Genomic DNA, 20,424 nt, shown 5'->3' with positions numbered 1-20,424 from the left:
TGTAAAGGAAACAAAAGATAAAAGTCAGTGGAGGAAAGGGGGAGTGAATGGGGTTAAATTATTCAAATTAGGATTTATAAGAGTCTTGAGGAAACAAGGGAGCATAAGTCATCTAGGAATCACTGGTGGAGGGGAGGGAACCAAACAAAACCAACATGCCATTTATGGCATTAAAAAGAGCTGTTGGATATTTTGTGCCATTGAAAAAGGAATTTGTTTTACATAAGCAAGCACAAGCAATAAGTATAAGTAAACATGTACTTAGCACAAGTATACGTCAGTGCTTAGCACAAGTTAGCATAAGAAAGCCTGGCAGGCCTATCTTGACATGAGTGTGACTTGACAAAAAGCTTTAGACTTAGTATACCGGAATAGCTAACAGGCGAGTAGGGAATCGCCCCTGTGCAAGGCAGCGATAAGGAAGACTAGCTGCTTTAGGCTATGTAGACTGCTCGTGGACAGCTCGCGGACACTAGCTTAAAGTATAGCAATGTATTTCTAACCACTTGCTTATCGAATACTAACCTTTGAAGTGTAAGGATGTATGGTAATTTTAGTAAAATTGCTATATAAGCCCACTGAAATTTGTAATTGTCGGAGGAGCATTTATTTATGCCTCAACATTGTCCGCATTTTATGTTACAAACCCATTTTCTGACATCGGCTGGAAAATTACTACATGGGCTGAGCCCTAATACGTGGCATGTGTAGAAGGTGGGTAACACGTGTGTGGGGAGGGTGGAGACTGCCGACATTACAGTCTCTAAGCAGGCAACCCCTTTAGAAAATGGAGGGAAGCTCTGTCTCTGGGGGGACTTCGCCTGACAGCCGATCAGCGGAGAGAAAACTTTCACCACTGGTCTGCAAGCGACTCCCCCTGCAGGCAAACCCCTGATGCCCGAGAAAAATTTCCCTGACTAGCCAATGGTCATCCTCAAAGGACCGGATTATGAGAGCAGCCTTAGCACATAAAATATGTTAACTGTGTCATAACTGGTTCCCGCCATCTCAATTTCTTGTAGTGGAGGTTTGGCTCGTTCGATCTCTGCTCGCCTTCTCCTTGCTATCCTGCTTCTTCCCCGCCTGTCTCCCCTGTCAGCGCCTGTTCCGTCTACCCTTGCTTCGCTGCTTCCCCGCAACAGCCTGGATGCCGCCGCTACCTGCAGTAGCCGCGCCTCGAGCCTGCCCGCCGCCACTGGCAACAACCCGCTGCGCCTCGAGCCCGCTCCCACCGCAGCTGTTCCCGCCGTTGCCCAGCAACAGCCCATCGCTGCCCGCGATCCCGCTGCCACGCTGTTCATGGTTCTGATCGCCGCCACGATCTCGCCACAGCCCGTCGGGACGTTATCGAGAGTTCTGACCACCACTGCGATCCCGCAGCCTGTCCTGCCCGCCACTCGGCCCGAGCGGCGACTCACCGGGTATCCCGCCGCCCGTCGATGGGGGGAGATACGCTGTCTGTCGACCATCGAAGCCATGGCTCTCGCGAAAGCTGCACAAGCTCCCCCGGCAGGGAGCGCACAGACGCCAGCTGCCGATCCGATACCGACGGTGCATCCCAGGATCCTGGTAGTAGCGTTCTGTCCCTGTCCTTTCTCTCTCTCTCTGTCTTTCTTTTCCTCTCTCTGCTTAACTTTCTGTCCTTCTCTGGTCGGGACACATACCCTTCCTTATGAATAAACAGTTCTCACATGTCATATTTGCCTCATTTGTGCTTGATTTCGTCCAAGAGGCCTGTTTCCCTTACAGTGGAACGTGACGAGGACATAACACATAAATCAGGACAGATTCAACAGCTGCCTTTCTCATCGCAACAGTTCTGGTCACTTTACACCACAGGTGCTGTTGGTGTCAAATCCTAATTGAAACCTCCCTCAGTTCTGCCCAGGTCTTTGATGGATCTGTATGGGAGCTCTCCTTAGCCACTGAACAACTTCAGTCACTGCCTCATTAAAAAGAAACAGCCCATAAATAAGGAACTTTGCAGCATTAATCCCTGCCCATGCTGCCAGTGCTGCTGGTGAGCAAAGCATGTCCAGTGTGAACTTTACACATCTCCTCATCCTTGGGCAATGCTGTTCCCTGAAAAATCAGCAAATACCGTCAAAGCTGTGAGGCCTGGAGCCTACAAAGGGTGAAATCCAGTCTGAAACACTCTCCCAAGCACTTTCATCTCCTTCATTTTTCAGTACTGCTGCTCCTCTTCTCTAGGGGATATGTACTCCCTGGACCAGATTATTACCCAGCTCCTGGGTGGAGGAACAGAAAACTTTGCCTCTTGCCCCTATCTCTCTCCATTGCATTAATTTCTGAGGTTGAAATACTACTTCTCTTTCATTGCTCTAATTTCTGGTCTCCTGTGTTGCTCTTATTTCAGCCTTGGCTTTTTTTTTGCTTTGGGGATTCCCTCCTCTCCCTCAGCCTTACACATTTACACCACTGCTAACACAAAGCACAGCCAGGGCTGGAAGAATGTGCCACATACACCACAGAAAAAAGCAGGCATGCAAAATTCAGCAGTATTGAATTAAGCTTGTTGGTGGGAGGATAATTTCTATAATCACATGTATTACTGTAATACCTCAGGATAAGATCAAGATGAGCAGGGCACAAAATTAGGGAAACTTCCAGCTGCAAAGACTTTGCAATCTAAAAGGAAAAACAAGGAAGGAAATAACCTATAATACATGGGATGTTCAGTGCAGTTAGTAGCTTGATTATGTTTGAGAGGAGGAGGAACCTGAGGAGAACACAATATGTAGGGAAAGAAAAGTTAATGGAACAAAAAGTGGAAGGAAGTAGGTGTCTGAGGATAGCAGCTGACACCAAGAGGGAGGGGAGAGAAATACTGGGAATGGAGAAATAACTACTTTTTCTTAATAAACTGTAAATATTCCAGCTTGTGGCAAAACGAAAATTTTAAGGTGATAAGGAGGTAATGCTGGCCTGCACCCCCACAGCGTGGGCAGCAGAGGAGACAGAGACTCTGCCCCGTTCATGAGCTCCCCACCTGCAGTGCTACCTCCAGCTCTGGGGTCCAATATTAGAAGGACACGGAGCTGCTGGAGCAAGTCCAGAGGAGACCATGGAAATGCTCCAAGGAATAGAGCACCTCTGTTATGCAGACAGGCTGAGAGAACGGGGGGTGTTCTGACTGGACAAGAGAAGGGTCTGGGGAGACCTTTGAGTCCCTGCCAGTGCCTAAAGGGGCTCCAAGAGAGCTGGAGAGGGACTTTGGACAAGAGCTTGGAGTGACAGGACAAAAGATAATGGCTTCCCACTGACAGAGGGCAGGGTTAGATGGGATATTGGGAAGAAATTCTTGGCTGTGAGGGTGCTGAGGCCCTGGCATGGATTACCCAGAGAAGCTGTGGCTGCCCCATCCCTGGAATTGTTCAAGGCCAGGTTAGACAGGGCTTGGAGCAACCTGGTCTAGTGGAAGGTGTCACTTTTCATGGAAGGGGGGTGGAATGAGATGGTCTTTAAGCTCCCTTCCAACACAAACCATTCTATGATTTTATGGTAAGTAAGAACACTGCAGTACTATATGAAATGAAATTAGAGTTTTAAGTTTTTTTGGTTTGTCTGAAATACTGTACCCAGTCTGGTGGAAAAAACATATGTCACTATTTATGGGTTACACAAATGCTTTTTTCTGCTGTGATTTAGGTCATCATTTGAATCAACTCTACTGCTTCAAAACCTACCTCTGGGAAATTTCACCTTCCTACTTCAGACACACTTCCCTACATTTTCCACTGATGAAATGAAAGCTGGTGGCCACTTGTTCCTGCTCTCACCTTCAGGAAACTGAAGAGGCAGATACAAAATATCTTTTGGTGCATGCTTGGGTTGGATTTTCTGCCTCTCCAAGCGACTCCCTGAAAATCAGATACTGATGGAAGAACAAGCTTTTTTTTCTCAAGTTTTCCACCATGGATATCTGAGTTACTACAAATAATTCAAATAATTGTGTATAGATAAGATCTTTGGCTAACTGGACACCAACAGCTCCAGGGAACTAGAGCAAAACCTCTTGCAGGCAACCAACATCTGGCACTCGACCTTTGGACTGGTCTCCTCTTTAATGATTGTGCAATCATGGTAATTATATACAGGAACAGTTAATTTTTAATCATGTGTAACAAGGATCCTTGACCTACTGGTGAGGCACACACTCAGTGCACTTATTCATAGGCATGTAATCTCCATCCCTTTGTAGTAAATATTTCATTAGTTACTATTAGTTACTCTTGTCAGAGTAACTCCTCACAGGAGGACTTACCTGTTCTGCCTATCAGCTGGTACGATAGCTCAGGGCATCTTCCCCGTTGCATGAATTTGCTAAATGGTGACGTAACTCAAGCTGGACATCTGTCTGGTAGTGAGTTATTTCTGGTGCTATTGAGGTGGTATTCCTAGCTGACAATCTTGCGTTGAGAGTGAGATTGAAGGAAGATAAGATCGAATTTCTGACTGAAAGATACTTTAGAAACTGTAAAAGCTACACAAAACTCACAAAGCAGAAGTCTTCTGCACATTCCCTGGAAATATGTGGGGCTTTTCCTTGAAGTCAGGACTACGCTCCGTGGTTACGCTTCCAGAGGTTGAGTGAAAGGACTCTATGTGTGATTGACTCATCCTCAGTTGGTGGTAAGTTACACTGACTCCTAATTTATACTATTTCTTTGCTAGCTATAATATAGGTACCTTTATGTTGTGCACTGTTTTATGTAAATCTACTAGTGGTTCTTTGTTTTTACCTGTGTAGTAAGTAACTCTTTTTAAGGCCTTTTGTCTGTTAATCTCCTGTTTATTCAATAAATAATGCATTTTATAATAGACCTGATTGGCCATTCTCGAGAATTTGTGAGCCAGAACTTTTTAGGTGCAGGTTGTCTGAGTAAAGCTGCTGCCAAAAATCTGAACCTAAGGCAGGGCTGGTCTAAAGGTTCTCACTTGATCTATAACAGGTTGTAGAAAGGCAGTCGTGACAAATATTCCTCTGTATTTAATCCCTTTAACAAGGAGGTTCTTTCCAACCTTCCTGCTATGAAAGAGAACTCACCACAATGGGAACATTAGGAGGAGGAGAAGAAGGAGGAGGAGGAAAATGAGGATGAGGACAAGGAGGATGAGAAGGAGGAGGTGGAGGAGGAGGTGGAAGAGGAGGAGGCATATCATGGACTTGCATTTTCACTTTGAAATACATGAATGACTTCTCCAACCCCAAGGAAATTTTCTTATGAACTAGACCCAGCAAGCCACACCCTCTGGATCTGGAAGGCTATGGAGCTGCCAGGCTCCATGGAGTTCTCCCCACCTCCATGCATAACTAATTTGTGAAGGAAGAGCAGCCTTTTGCCTAAAGTTACCACTTTAGGAAAGTAAACCTAATCTCAGCTCTAAGTGTTAGAACACTTCAGCCTAAACCTAGAAATATTTATTGAAGTGTGCTGAGCCACTGCCTTGCTGGAATTGCAGTCTGGGGACTCCATGCCATCTGTACAGGACAGGCTGTAAGACTGGACTGCATCTCCCTTCATGGTGCTGTATGCATCCTATAGGAATCATAAAGGTTGGAAAAGATCTCCAGGATCATCAAGTCCAATCTTATTAACATACAGAACCTCACCCAGAAAATATGAACATACAGAACAACCATGAATTGACTAAATTTTTCCTACATTTCCAACTGTGAACAACTTCACAACTTTTCAGTAAAACATTTTTTAGAAAATAAGCTGAGAAGAAATACTAATTTGCCAGCAAGTTTTGATGTCTTGTCCAGCATTTCATAAGGACTCTAGAACACCTCCCCTAAGAAGACATGCTGAGAAAGTTGGTGCTGTTCAGCCTGGAAAAGAGAAGGTTGCCTAGATACCTCAGAACATCTTCCAGTATCTGAAGGAGCCTACAAAGAAGGCAGAGAGGAACTCTGCATCAGGAAATGTAGTGACAGGGCAAGGGCTCAGACTCAAAAAAGGAAAATTTAGGTTAGATATCAGGAAGAAATTCCTCCCCATGAGGGTGGCAGACCCTCGCCCAGGTTGCCCAGAGAAGCTGTGGCTGCCCCATCCCTGGAAGTGTTCAAGGCCAGGTTGGATGGGGCTTGGAGCAACCAGGTCTAGTGGAATATGTCCCTGCCCATGCAGGGGGGTGGAACTGGATGATCTAAAAGGTCCCTTCCAACCCAAATAATTCTGATTTGCCTTAAGTGATACCCAAATCTGTGATCAGTTGAATATTAGCAGCCTCAGAAGAAGGTCTGAAATATTCTTGGCTACAATACAGTGACAAGGGGATCTGCCAGATGTTGCACAATGTGTGCCTCACCTGGCAATATGCAAACATAAGTTCCTGACAGTGGTTAAGAATGTATAGTGCATTAAATCTTCCAAGGATCTTTGAAGAGAGTTGTTGCTTCTATCAACTAGGATTCTGGCATAATCTCTGAAATCCAGTGTGATATTTCCACAAGCTATGGATGTGAATCTATCTCTGTTGCCCACATCAAATAGGGAGACCTTTAAAACCGGTGCTGCTTCCCATCTATGAATAAAGGGAGAATGGGACCCATCTTTTTCTGTAACTTTACTATACATAAATCAAGGCACAGACATGCTAACTGTATCACACAGTAACTTCAAAATGCTTGAGAGACAACAGAAATTGTCATTCAGCTCTCATCATCAGCTTTATTTTATGCCAGCCAGACAATACACATTTCATGCGGACTATACATTTACTTCAGCTGCTGTTCAGATGAAAGTTCCTGACTTCATGTGAGTTGGTCCTGCACTAAGGTACTTGGTTCTTGGTCTGTAGCACCAGTGTTTTTTTTCAGGGGTCCTGGAAGCAGAGAAAGAGCATCATTGCAAAGCTGTCAGAGCAATCAGCTGGCCTGTGACAACAAAATGCCGCCCCTGGGCTGGACTTTGCCCCATGACCAGTGGCTCTGCTGAGTGCTCCCCAATCAACCACACGTGGTACGTCCTCAGGCTGGCTAGTGAATGGTCCTGGTCCCTGCAAGGAACTGGTCCAAAATGCATGGATGTCCACAAAACCTGTGAGGGCTTGGGCTGGATTTTTTGACCAGCCCTTGGTTTAACTGTGACCACGATCATGTCCACCATCAGCTACAAAAAACGCTTGCCAATTGATTATAACCTGCATCAAACAAGCACCTTGCTGTAAAATTGTCTCACAAAGAAGCAGTTTGTTTCCCTCATGATGGGTGGTAAAAGTCTATCACAGTGGAACCGAGCTCTTGTGCTGCTCAGGAAGCACCTGGAGCCTGTTAAAACAACCGGCAGGAAATTAAGCTCAGCTAATGTATAGTAGCCCCAATTTGAGAACACCCCTTCTCTTTGATACCCCCTGGAGACACCAGGAGGTGATGGTGGCACCAAGGTACTGGATGCCTGGTAGGGTCACTTCTGTACCTGGACAGTCTTGGATGGCAGTGTAGAAGAACAAAGGCACCCTGGAGTTAGGGTAGATGCTACCAGTAGAAGCTCTGGACATGTGTTGGAATGAAGGCCAGGTCTTGAGGAAGCACAGAGGGAGGGATGGGAAAGGAAAGACCTGTAGGGAACAAGGGAATCAGTCTTCACTAGGAAAGAGGAGGAGGATCTCTAGGGATGAGGAGAGACATGGATGGATGGGAATGGGTCTGTGAGGATGCAGAAAGGCAGAAAGCAGTTGACAAGGCACAAGAAACCTGCTAAGATTTAAAATGGGCAGCTTTACATGGTGATTGCATCAGGGGACTGTGGAGATCCCCATCTGTCCCCCAGTCTTGCATCATTTTTGTACAGGGAATGGTTCCAGGTTAGAGGAGGGAAGGAGGGGCTGACACCATGGAGTGGCAGGTTACCATTTTCTTGGTCTATGAAATCAGCCCATCCAAGACACAAGATCACGTGAACACATGAGACACGAAACCATCTCTATGTGAGAGGCTCATGGGGCAGGACAATGTGAAGAGCCCTGGCAGGACAGCTTTCTCTCAAACACTCACCCTCACCCTGCCCTTTTTGCTTGCCACAAAGAGACATTTGCTGCCAGAAGCTGTTGGCAGAGGTTGGTAGGAAATCTGCTGAGTTCTTTCAGCCCACGAGTTCCTATGGGAATGAGGTGAGCCCAGCATCATAAACCAAAGGATTAGGGGGAAAATGCAGAGCAGCTTCTCTTTGTAAAGATGCCCCACTGCCAGGGTAGACCGGGTCCATACTACTGATGCACAGGAATCTGCTAGGACAGGACCCACTGCCTGGTCTCTGGAGAAGGCTGGAGATGCCTGCACATCCTTACCAGTGGAAATGGTGCCCCAAGGGCACCTGCACTTGCAGGCTGAAGGCTGTTAACAGCTACTCCAGATACCCAGCACATCTTCACACCTCATTTAGTGAGAGAGGATGCAGGAACTATGGGGCATGATCTCAGGTTGTCCTGTGCCAGTGCGTACATGATGATCCAGGTTCAACCGGATCCTGGTGGGTCAACACCAGAGCCATCCCACCTCTTCCTTGGTATCCAACCCTGCTCTTGCTGCTACCCTGCATTTCAGAAGAGAGCTTTAAAAGCCAAAAATCATCTCTCCCTGAAGCAACATGAACTGTTTTTAATCCACCAGCATTTTCCTGAGCCCTTGCTAGAGTCACCAGGGGAATTCTTCCATCTCAGCAGCACTGGGGTCATCCCTCCTTATTGAGACAGTCAAAATGCTGGTGCCTGCAGTGAATGTTCTTCATTTTAATCTACTGACTCTTTTCCCATGACTGTGTGCATCCTTCAGCCATGGATTTCAGGCTATGAACCTGAGGAGGAGAAAGAGACTGTGTCCCATCTCATCTCCTGGCTTCCTCTTTGTTTGCATGAATATAGACAACAGTGTGATTGTCTGTGCAAACCTGTTTTAAATTGGAAGGAGTGTGAGGGGTAGGTAATTACATTATTTTCCCCAATAGTTGGTATTCAGAGACAACAGAGCATGCACAGCAGAGCAAAGCCCTGGTTGCTCTCTGCAGGGCTATACAGCAAGGTTTAGCCCTAGGTACCAGCCTTGGGAAGAGTGAGCTGGGAGTGTGCAAATTGGAGAATTGAAAGGAAAGTCTGATCCTGAAACATAACACACATGCAGCAGCAACATTTGTAAATGATCTTTGTTTAAGACAAGCGAGGAAAGAGTTTGGAGATCTTTGCCCTCATGAGGGCTGCTGATGGCAAATTGTTGGGTTAATTATGTGAGAAGGTGAGAAATGTAGAAGAGATGAATTGGAGATTTCTACTTCTGTTATGTCTGAGAGAGGTGCAGAAAGAGTATGAAATTCAGCAGGGGTTCATTTCTCAGAGGCAAGCACAAGGTGTCTGGAAATAACCAGGGATGTTCATGGGCCACCATGAGCACACAGAGCACCATCTCCTCTTTGTTGGTCCTGGTATAGCCACATGGAGCTGGGATTTTGTGACTTGGGGTCTAAACTTCCCTCTGACAGCAATTATTATCCTGTTCCTCAGAGATGTGGAGGACCTGCTCACATCTCATCCCCTGTTCCTCTATGAATTCACATCTTGATGTTTTGGTGGCTTCATATCAAAATGAGCTGATGACTTGTATTCTCTTCTGCAAAATTACTTTAGTTCAAAGCAGTTTAGCTATTTGGGAGCTGTTATGAGTCTGTATAGGCCCATGGAAAATTAAAAGTTGCCTTTAAGAGAACTAAAAGCAGCAGGAATCCTCTACTAGTGTCTCAGAAACAGCAAACAGCCTCAGGCACAGAACTTTGGTGCTGAAGGAACATTTTTAAGAAAAAACCATGAGAAGTTTGTCCGTTCTTTCCCAGAGAATTCAGGTGAGGAGACAGCTCTATTCTGGGGAGGAACCCACCTTTTGGTTAGTGTCCTTATCCAGGAGGACATTGGCAGGTTCATGTTCCTCAAAGATAGAAACTCATTGATTTCTGGGCAAATGCAATTCCCAGTTAGATTATGAGAGGTTATGACAAGTCACTTCTGTCTTCTGAATGCTGTGTTGCCCTTTGTGCACTGAAGTTTATTGTCTTTACAAAACAGCAACAAAAATACAAACCTTTTTTGTCCCCAAAATGGTCTTAACATTGTACTATATAATTGGTCTCAGCTGCATTCTTTGGAAAAGACACATCAAGCAGTAGAGGTAATGCTGTAAGTTGTATCAGGGAAATGCAGAATTTCAGCCTTGCTCTATCCCTCAGCAAGCAGAGGGGTTGCTGTTCTTGCAAAGGTTGGGTAAGACCTGGAAATGTGCACCAGTTTGGGGCCAGCAAGGTCTGAAGAAGAAAGTGCCTGGTTGTGAAATCTGGCCTGATGTAAGGGTGCAGTGAGCAACAAGGAGCTCAGCCCTTTGGAGTTCAAAGCAGCAGATAGGCAAGCTCTTACAGAGCTCTGCTAGCAGAAATCTAGATGTTAGAAGACTTTTGCATACCTCCAAGTCAGATGAGGACCTCAGCAGCATGGAGGAATCATGTCCTAAATACTAGTCAGCCCTTAAAACTGTGGCTGAGATTTTTTTCAGTGCTTTTGAATGGTGGAATCTACAACTTGGAGGAGGAGGCAGCAGCACTGTGGAAGCAAGGCAGGTGGAAGTAAGTCATGGTGGCACATAGGAAAGGATGCAGGATATCACCTATACCAAGGGATTGATCCTCTTTCCCAATGCCTCTTTCCAGCACTCACACTGAAATTTCGATATCCTGGAGATGTCAGGCACAACCCAGCTGCAATTCTTGTTTGTCCTAGATGGCATTTTCAGGCTCCTCACTGAGGATTTGAGCTCTCCACACATTTAATCTCTTCTGTCGGCTCATGCAGGCATGATGGGACAGGAACAGGCACTGAAGGAAGCCCAGGGGACCGAGCACTGCTTGATCCCTCTCACATCCACGTCCACCAAACTGCTTCAGTTTTGCCTCTTGTTAGGTCCTCCTGCAGATGGCCCATGAAACCAGACTGGTGACCATGCTCTGAGCTCACTTAGCATGATCAGGAGTCTCCTTTGCTTTCTGGCAGGCTGGTGTCACACCACAGGCAGTGAGGGTCACTGTAAGGGTAGAGGAACTGAGCTGCTCCTACAACTCTCCATATTTGTATGGAGCACCTGGGAAGAAGCACCATCTCCATGTGCACCAACAGCTCCAGCCAGCACAGACCAAACTAGCACTTTGTGGCCATACATTAGGACAAGGAGGCAGCAAGGAGCCATCTGAGACTGACTCACAACTGGTCCTTGCTGTACTCACAGGTAGAAGGGACCACGGGCAGGTTTAGTCCTCACCTAGGATGGAGGAAACAGATGTCCACAGCACCTTCTGAGCCACAAGAAGCCTTCTGGGAATCCATCTCTGAAACATGCTAAGCCAGCTTTTGCTGCTTCTCCTGAGAGATGTATCTGCTTGGATTTGCACTGACACATCTCTGCCCACTGCTTTCTGTTACAGTGGAATGTCATTCCTTTACCATCAGCTGCTTTTGCTCCAGGCTACAAGATTTCTCCTTCATTCTCCTCGGCTGCTGCATTTGTTGAGCCACCTGGCAGCACAGGACATCTCTGCATGAAGCTGGGAGAAAAGCAGCTGGACAGATTCAACAGCTGGGAGAAGATCCTACAGCTCTGAATATGCCAGGTTCCTACACTGACAAAAAAGCTTGTCCCTATGGCTGTAAAGAAAAAAACAAAGGTACCAGAGGACAAAAGCATGAGCAGTGTCATCCCAAAAGACAGACAGATCTGTAAAAGCAAGGCCGACTGCTTGACTGGCTACCAGAACAGACACACAATGCACTTCCAGACACATATAGTGAAGTCACACCAAGAAAGGAGAGAGAGAGAAGGGGCAGTTGGTAGGTGAGGTATCATTTATTCCAAGTAGTGAGTGATATCACATAGTACAGGCAAAGAAAAAGGCTTACAGTCCAAGAGAGACAGGACATGAGACAGTAACTGGGGGGAGGATGGGAAGGAGAAGGTCCTTGATGGAGCTTGGTATTTGGGGTGATGTGGAGGGCAAAGGTGCTGGAGGGGGAGAGGTGGGAGGAAGCAAAGGATTGGAGAAGCAGCTGTGGGAGAGACACAGAAAAGCTGGCAGAGAGGATGGAGGGAAAATTATTTTGAAGGCAAGAAGGAATGGTGGTGTGGTGGGCAAATGGGGTCAGACGGGGAAGTGAGGGCATTGCAGACTGCAAGAGAAGGAGCCAACAGTGAGACATCTCTGATCAGCAATGAACCTTGGGGAGAGGGGAGGGAGCAGAGGCAAGGGGGGCAAAGACATTCACTGTCCTGTGGCTCCAAAGCACTATCTGTTGCATTAAATTCAAGGTACTCTGGGGGGTTGTGTCCCTGCAGGATCACAGAATTATTTGGGTGGGAAGGATCTTCAAGATCCTCTTGTTCCAACCTCCCTGCCATGGACAGGGACACCTTACACTAGAACAGGTTGCTCCAGCTCCAGTCCCACCTGGCCTTGAACACTTCCAGGGATGGGGCAGCCACAGCTTCTCTGGGCAAATCTCTTGGGTCCAAACAAGGTGGCTACAGCTGAACTTGTCTTCAGTTGGGTCCTGAACCAGGCCAAGGAGCAGGTCAGTCCAACGTCCAGGGGCTGCCCTCAGGATTTCCTTACCTTGACCATCTGGTACTGGAACCAAGTGCTCATGGGTGTTATTAACTGACAGGAACAGACCCATCTAACACCCATCAATGTGGGAGATTCCCTCCACCATGTTCCGTGCAGAGTGCTCCTCATGCTTTGCTGTGACCCAGTTCTCCAGACCTCTCTCAGAGCTAGGGAGGACACACCAGTCTCTCCAAGTAGATAGGGGAAGATTCAGCTTTGTTTGAGGACTTGGGGTTGTTGCATGCCACAGGCTAGGTTGGAGTAGGCGGAGGACAACAAGGAGGGTTCAGAAATGCTTTCCCCTTCCCATCTCACACCACTGAACACATTGAAAGCACAGTTATCATTCCTCAGGGCTCTCACATATAACTAAGATCTGCCACTACTCCCATCCATCCTTTTTCTGGTGGTTGGTCCTTGTCATTGGCTTCCATGGAGTAGACTGCCTGAAGGGCAAGCTGGCATTTTAGAAAGCATAAAGATGCCTTCAGTCCAGTAGTAGGATTTTCTTTTATTCTTGCCTCACATGTCCTCCACATGACAGACAGGATTAGGGAGTTATTCCCAAGGCACCCTGCAACAGAAATTAAGAGTATTTATAAGCAATTCAGAGTTAATGACAGACCACCAGTCCTGAAGTACTCAGAGCTGTGCTACCCCTCATCACACATCCCTGAGCTTGGAAGTAGACCCAGTGGCATTAGTGGAATTGCTCCCGACCCAGAAAGCTCAAGTGAATACGGGCAAATGGAAGTGAGTTGCCAATTCCCCAACTGGATCAAACTTACCATGGCACTGCTGGAACAAGGCAGAGCAGAAGCCCATGTATGAACATCACAGTATTTTCCAAATGTGGAAAAGATACTGTTCTTAGAGCTGAGCACATCCATATCATCATGTGTATACTAGGGGATTTCTTCTTCCTGTATGGCTCCTCTTCTTGATCTGATGTCACTGTTGGGGATGGTTGTCATTCCTTGGATGTTGGGAGGTACAAGCTATGTCAGAAGCATCTTCTTTAAAAGTCCCTTTCTCTCCTGCACTGGCCCATCTCTAAATAAACCCTAAATCAAAAGAATATCATGACACAAGAGGTTGTATTTGTATAAGGGCTGATATGTCAGCTGATGAAACATCCTTTTACCAGTCAGGGATGTAAAAATGATAACTGAGGTTTTCAAAGGGAGCTCAGTTCTGTGCCCAAGCTGGAGTGGAAGGATGGAGAGTGTCAAGGAAAACTTTTTCATCCACCCATGCACAAGGATCCTAGATGAGTGAACGCAATGTATTTAAAAGCAGCTCATTAAAATTGGAAGCATGAAGACAACTCCTCATGAGACTGCTCATGGCAGTCAGAGCGACACCTCTGCAAAGCCACTCTCAAATCACAGAATTATTTAGGCTGGAAAAGACCTCTAAGATGCTCTGTAATTAAGTATTTGAGAAGCGGACTCAACTTTCAAAATTCAATTTATTGTCTCTCCTCCTTGTTCACTTCACCCAGACACCAACACTGACAATTAAGACATTTCTCCTCCAGCCAGTGCCTCCACACCTCCACACTAAATGCTCTTGTAAGACAAAACACTTTATTTCCCGTAAAGCCCTCCCAGCACAGCCCTTGGAGAGAGGTCGGCAGTGCCAGTCACTAGTGACTTGGCAAAGATTAAGGAGTCAGTCAGCACCAGTGGGTTCAGAAAGTGATGGTTAAAGACCAGGGAGTCCAGGCCTTCCATCAGCCCAATAGGTCCTATTGTCCCCTTGAAATGCATCCTGCCCCTTTGAACTCACTCAGCCTTGCAAAGCCCAAACGCACAAAGAACAACAGGGCAGCAAAGGCATGTTTTTCAGCATTCACTCTGGGCAGCTGCAGGGGAGCAGATGGATTACCTATCCAGGCTGCAGCATGGAAAAGACCCTGTACATTTGTGTCATGGGAGAAGGACTTTGTTGCCCATCAGGGTTGTCCCAGATAAGCCCCAATAATAACCAGTCTTTTAAAAATGAGCATTTTCTCTGATACCAGCTGTAGAGAGTGAAATGATAAATCCTGAGACCTACAGCCCAGGTGAAACACTCAGCAGATCATATAGGTAGGTGTGATTGATGAATGGATGAAGCTGGTGGGGAAGGGTGCAGGAAGGCAGGGTGATACAGTGGACATCACAAAGCAGCACTGTTACTAGCATGTGGTCACAGACGGAATAAATTCAGAAAGTGATTTGTAAACCAGGCAGGGATGAGAAATAGCACCCTTAGCAATAGGAAGGCAGAAAAGGTTTGGTGGTCCATGGATGTCAACAGAGTTATGGTGGAGCAGAGTTTTGAAAATCATAGAACCATGGAATGGTTTGGGTTGGAAGGGACTTTAAAGACCATCTAGTTCCAAACCCCCTGCCATGGGAAGAGACACATTCCACTAGACCAGGTTGCTCAAAAATACAGTAATTTTCTTCAGGTTGGTGGGGATATCCATTAAAGGAGAAAACATGATTAAAAATTTGAATTGCAGGCTAATGAAAAGAAAAAAGAGATTAAGCTAAGATTAGGGTTCACAATTTAAAATAAAATTGTGCCCTCAGTCCTGCTTTCTTCTCAAGTATCATTTTCTCCTGATAGCCAATGCTTTCATTAATATAAAATCACTGTTTTACATTTCTACAGACTCTGCCAAGCACTTATTCAGCAGTGGCTGGGTTTGCAGTGCACTGAAAGTGCTCAACCCAATAACTTGCCACCTCCTTTCAAAGAGGATTTATAGCCCTGTGACCGTTCTCATTGGCCTTTCAGGTGTTTTTCACAGAATAGAAAGGTTTGGGCTGGAAGGGACGTTAAAGCTCAATTAGTTCTAATCTTCTGCCATGGGCAGGGACACCTTCCAGTAGACCAGGTTGTTCAAGTTTGGTTCAGGGAGAAAACAAAACCTGTAGGCAGTTGAAAAAAATGTAATTAACATTGGATCTACCAATGATCAACATCATCTACCCTCCTTCCAGCTCTCAGTGGAGTTTGTCTCTGCTCCCTGAGCCAGTACAAGGTGGACATGAGCAGGGCACTGCACAGACTCTCTACTCAAAGATATTTTATATAGAAAATAAAAGAAAACTTGCTCCGTCCACATGACTTCACTGTCCATCTTTGCATTTGCAAATGCTTAGTGCTTATGCCAGACTGGTCGGAGGTTAGCAGCCACCTAAAGGGAGTCAAACTGTGCCATCCCAGCTGTCCCTACAGCAGGCATGAAAGTGACAACTCTAAGCAACACAAGCCTCATTTTGGCTGGATGAGCATTTCTTTCACCTAACTGTGCTTCTGATTGAGAAAACAAGATCAAGGAGGTGGTATTTGTCTTCAGCATTTATTTATCATTGGAAAAAGAACCCTTTGAGCAAGCAAAGATCACAAGCACGTCACAATCAATTGGCTGTACATTAACGTGTGTGTGTGTGTGTGTGTGTGAGAGAGAGAGAGACTTTCATCAGAATACCAACAATGAAAAAGCACCACAAGGAGGTGTGCTTCACATGTTTACAAGAGACAATTTGTGATATGCAACCAAACCCAGGCCACAAAATATTAATTAGACACTTCCTATCTGCCTCCAAGAGGCAAGAGTTTGTGGAATTCATGGGTGCTAGGTTTTGGCACTGGCTGTGCTGCAAATGAAGAAGCAAGTGATCGGTGTGCGAAGCAGTCAGAAAACAGGAGCTCAGTCAGCAATTAGCACCATTTTGCAGAAAGGAGTAACAGTACAATACAGTGAAAATGCAAAAGCAAGCAATAGCATGGGAACTCTCACAGGGTAAAAAGCAAAACATTTCTTTTTTCTTTTTACAAGAAAAGTAAAACATATTACAAATAGCAGTGGAACACAATCAGCATTGTGGTAGCTGGAAACACAGAACAGCAGAGCACTATTTCCCAGTGGGATTGACAAGCTCAGAGCCCAAAGTGAACTTGAAATGTTAGAGATTTGGTCTCCTTTCTGACAAACCTGAGTGGGTTGGATGGGCATAGAGTCTGTGGAAGGTAGAGCAATGCAGGATTTAACCCTGAGGCTTGCCTCTGCTGCAGTTCCTGGTATTCAATGCAGTGCCAGCCTGTGTGCTTGGATATGTGTGTGTGCTTGGATGCATGCTGCAGATCTGGTACACATGGAGCACAGGCCAGGATTTCTATCCCTATTTTGTTGCTGTCTGAGAGGGAGGTATTCAGGCCTTACCAGTCTCCCAGGCTCTTTCTGCAAAGAAAACCTTTCAAGGACCATTCATCCCACCCAAAGACAAATGTTAAAAATAGGCAGCTCAATGGCCCTTGGAAAGTTCCTTCACTAGAGAGGGAATTAAAACCACTGGCTAACACTTCACACCTAGCTTTGTAGTGAGCTCATGGAATGGCTTGAGTTGAAAGGGACCTTAAAGGTCTTCTAGTGCCAAGCTCCCTGACACCAAAGAGCTTCATGTATTATGGAAACATAAAGCTATATTCTGACCACTCACCATGTATGTTTCAAACAATGTGATGGATGCTCTTCACTGAGGAGAAACCATCCCGAAGCTGTTGGATGATCAGCAGTTCATCCAGAGCCATGGAGATGCTTGGATTAGGTGGTCTGAGCATCTCAGTGGTGTTCCCTGGGCAAAATTTAGTTCACCTTGAAGTCAAGGGCTAAACTCCCATTGAATTCCAAGTGAAACAGTGGCAAGTGTGGTGTCTTTAAATGTGAAACTTAGGGCTGAAAAATAATAGGGAGAATTGTTTTGCATGGTCTGTCCTTATGTAAGATTGGTGTGTTGAGCTATTTGAACTGTCTACTGCCTTCCTGATGTGTTCTGCCCACTGTGACGTATCTTCATAGATGATGCTACATCCTGTGATAGGAAAGGATGTTACTGAGGAGCGTGAAGATACATGAAGCATCTTAAAAGCTAAGGAATCACACAAAGTCTTGGGAGCTCATCTTATCTGGCCAGTTGTCCCTTATGTGACAGGTAGGAAGAGCTGCGAGCAGCACATCTCTACCAGCTCAACACAAGCCTTTTGCTGAGCTGCTCTGGTGACAGAGCTGAGCAGTGTTGCAGGGGCTTCTGAGCACTCAGAAAAGCAATGATCAGTATGGACAGATCAGTGTCTCCATGAGGCATGCACATCAAAAAAAAAAAAAAAAAAAAAAAGCACTACATTCACAAAGATTTCCACTGTTTTACTTCCTGGAGGATTTTCCCTGGTTTCCTCCTAAACAGTGGAGGTTTAAATATATATATATTTCTATATATGAATATATATTTTCCACATACACAACCTGACTAGCTCATAGCACACAGTTCTAGCACACAAGCTAAGCTTGGAATTACACCACTGAATTCAGAACACTACACTTACTGATACTCAAAGGTTTAGGCTGTTAGCGCAAGACAAACAGGACACATCACATGATACACTGAACTTGGCATTTATTCATTACTAAGGCCAGGAAATGTCACTATCTGTATATCACAGACCTTTCCTCCTCATTGGAAATTTTCACTCAACCTTGTAGCCCACCACTCATTTATGTTTCCAAAAGACCCAATTCTAATGGGATGAAACCCCAAAATCAGGACTCCTCACTCTCCCAACCCATCCATTTTTCTGCTAGATAGTTTCACTATCTGCTAGATATCTCTATAATACCCCTAGCAGTAGGACTTTCCTTATTCCACCACCTCTGCAGCAACACACCACCTCCCTACTCTATTTCCCATCTCTCTTCATGCTTCCCAGCTGTCCTCTAGAAGTTTCAAGGTGGACTTTATATTAGAGAAAATTTGGAGCTGCAAGAATAAGTAACAAGAACCCTGTATCATAACTTGCAGCCACTCCGCTACGGGAGAGTTTAACAGCTCTATTTGGTGGGATGAAGATTAATCCTCATGTATTTAGGACCCAATCGAGAAGTTAGGCACATAAATTTGGATTGGGACCACAACTCTCCCACCGATCCAATGACCCAGATTCTGTGGCATGCAATGCCAGTCTGTTGGGCCAGATCATACTCACTGACAAATGGTCCTGCTGTGTTTAGGGCTTCCAAACTAGTCGTGGGGATTTCCTAGAGTAAGAGCACAGTAAATATGATTGAAACCCTGAGATCTTATCTGGAGGCAGTCTAGGGATCCCAGCAACTGTTTTATGGCCCTCTTGGGATGCTCATGAGCCAACATGAACACGAACAGCTGGAAGAATAAACGCAACGGGGGCTGACAGCTCTAGCCATCCTTGATGACACATTTCTTTCTACCCCTTGGAAGGTCACACCTGCAAACTAACCACTTTCTGAAACCTAGCTCTGTTGGCACCCCGGAAGTGAAGAAAGCAGACCAAGATTCAAAACAAAACAGGAATAATTAAAAAGATCCATAACTTAGGGGAAACAATAGGGAAGAACAACCTGCTGATAATAGTCTAACCTGCTGTGTGCTTGGAAAGTCTACACTGCTCACTGCACCTTCCCTCACTCACTTTTTTTTAAAATCAAGGACTTCAAGTAGTGTTGATGAGTGAAGTTGCTTTGATGCAGCTAGACCTACTCCCAGCTACCCCTGGGGAGGATTCGACTCCTTACTTCCTTCTCCTTACCCTTTGCTTCTTGGAGCAGAATTCCCATCAGTGTCACCAGGGGAAATTGTTCTTGGCCACACCACTGATTTTGTTGGATTTACAGCAGATCCATGGCAGCACGAATTAACCTGATCCTCTCTGCCTCCAAAACCCTTTACCCATTGACACCAGTGGGAGATGACACAACAATGGCCAACCCAAAAGGACCTCATGGGATGCGAGCACAGCCCCTGCATGGCTCAATGGGCACTTTGATGCTGTCAAAGCACTGAAGAACCAAGCCCGAGGAAAGGGACAAGCTGTTGGATGTAATCACTGCTGATCCATCACCTTAATCTCTTAGGACCCTGCTTATGCATTCCCACATCCCTCATTCTGTGCAGAGCCATGTTGTGCAGGCAAAGCAGAACAACCTGACCTCAGAAACAAGGATTTCTTAATCCTCCTTGGAAATAAAACAGAAAAGCTTCTAATACAATCAGAACAAAAAGCAGATTAGAAGCCTCTAATTAATTTTGTGGCCTTTATTTAATCAAAGGGGCAAAAAGAAAAAAAAAAAAAAGGAACAAAGGAAGAAAGAAAAGGAAAAAATGAGAAAGAAAGGAAAGTGCAGTGACATTTACTCTTTTGCCTCAGCCAGTTTATTGTTCATCTCTTTACTTTTCTCCTTATCCTCTGGCTTTGCAGTGTTGGAGGTCTCGGCGCTCTTTTTCTTGGCAGCCCGGCCAGATGCAATCTGCTTGTCTTTGGCCTTTTTCAGGGGTTTATGGCTTGTTGTGGTCTTTTTTGGTTTGGAAGGCTTTATGCTAGGCTTTTCCACCTGCATGGAGGGCGATAGGCAAAACAACAACACAGAGATGAAGAAAGAGAGAGAGAGAAGGAGAGACACAAGGACAGGTGGAAAACAGGATTTAGATCTTAAACAGCACAAATGTTACTTATCTGCTCAGCTCTGCCCTGCCACAAAGGCAGGGGAGGAGCTGGGCTTATGCTGAGTTGCAAATGGCCAGCTCCTTTCAGGATGCCCTGAAGTCACAGTGCCCCTGGAGCCAGCAGAGCCCATTGTATCCAGATCAGGATAGAGCAGGGTGAATCGGAGAGGGAATATTATCAGTAATTTTATCAATTTCTGCATCTTTCTCTGACTTCACGAGGGGTTTTACAAAGC

The 20,424-nt window shown here is 45.7% G+C and overlaps 1 protein-coding gene and 1 long non-coding RNA gene across 8 annotated transcripts in view; one reads left to right on the top strand and one right to left on the bottom strand.

Annotated features, from left to right (window-relative positions):
* Window positions 1-2,018: 2,018 nt before the first annotated feature.
* Window positions 2,019-20,424, bottom strand: part of MAP6 (microtubule associated protein 6) — a 61,300-nt gene continuing 42,894 nt past the window's right edge. The window contains exons 3-4 of one of the 7 annotated variants that reach the window (XR_011146849.1): window positions 12,663-20,076; window positions 2,019-2,082 (exon numbers count right to left, since the gene is read on the bottom strand). Coding sequence is in view for 1 of the 7 variants with exons in the window: in XM_068998419.1 (XP_068854520.1) it covers window positions 19,876-20,076 (201 nt within the window). In the remaining 6 variants the exon portion in view is untranslated. Of the gene's footprint in view, window positions 2,083-6,764; window positions 6,853-6,982; window positions 20,077-20,424 lie in introns of those variants that run through there. The other 6 variants (XR_011146847.1, XR_011146846.1, XR_011146845.1 and 3 more) reach the window with 6 other exon arrangements.
* The window catches only part of LOC138100551 (uncharacterized), a 33,039-nt gene continuing 16,805 nt past the window's right edge, over window positions 4,191-20,424 (top strand). The window contains exon 1 of the long non-coding RNA XR_011146851.1: window positions 4,191-4,653. This is a non-coding gene — a long non-coding RNA (uncharacterized lncRNA). The remainder of the gene's footprint in view (window positions 4,654-20,424) is intronic.

Source organism: Aphelocoma coerulescens, unplaced genomic scaffold (assembly GCF_041296385.1).
Source record: "Aphelocoma coerulescens isolate FSJ_1873_10779 unplaced genomic scaffold, UR_Acoe_1.0 HiC_scaffold_105, whole genome shotgun sequence".
NCBI classification, from domain to species: Eukaryota; Metazoa; Chordata; class Aves; order Passeriformes; family Corvidae; genus Aphelocoma; species Aphelocoma coerulescens.
The sequence above is the reverse complement of the archived record's forward strand: the minus strand, read 5'-3'. Positions and strand labels throughout refer to the sequence as shown.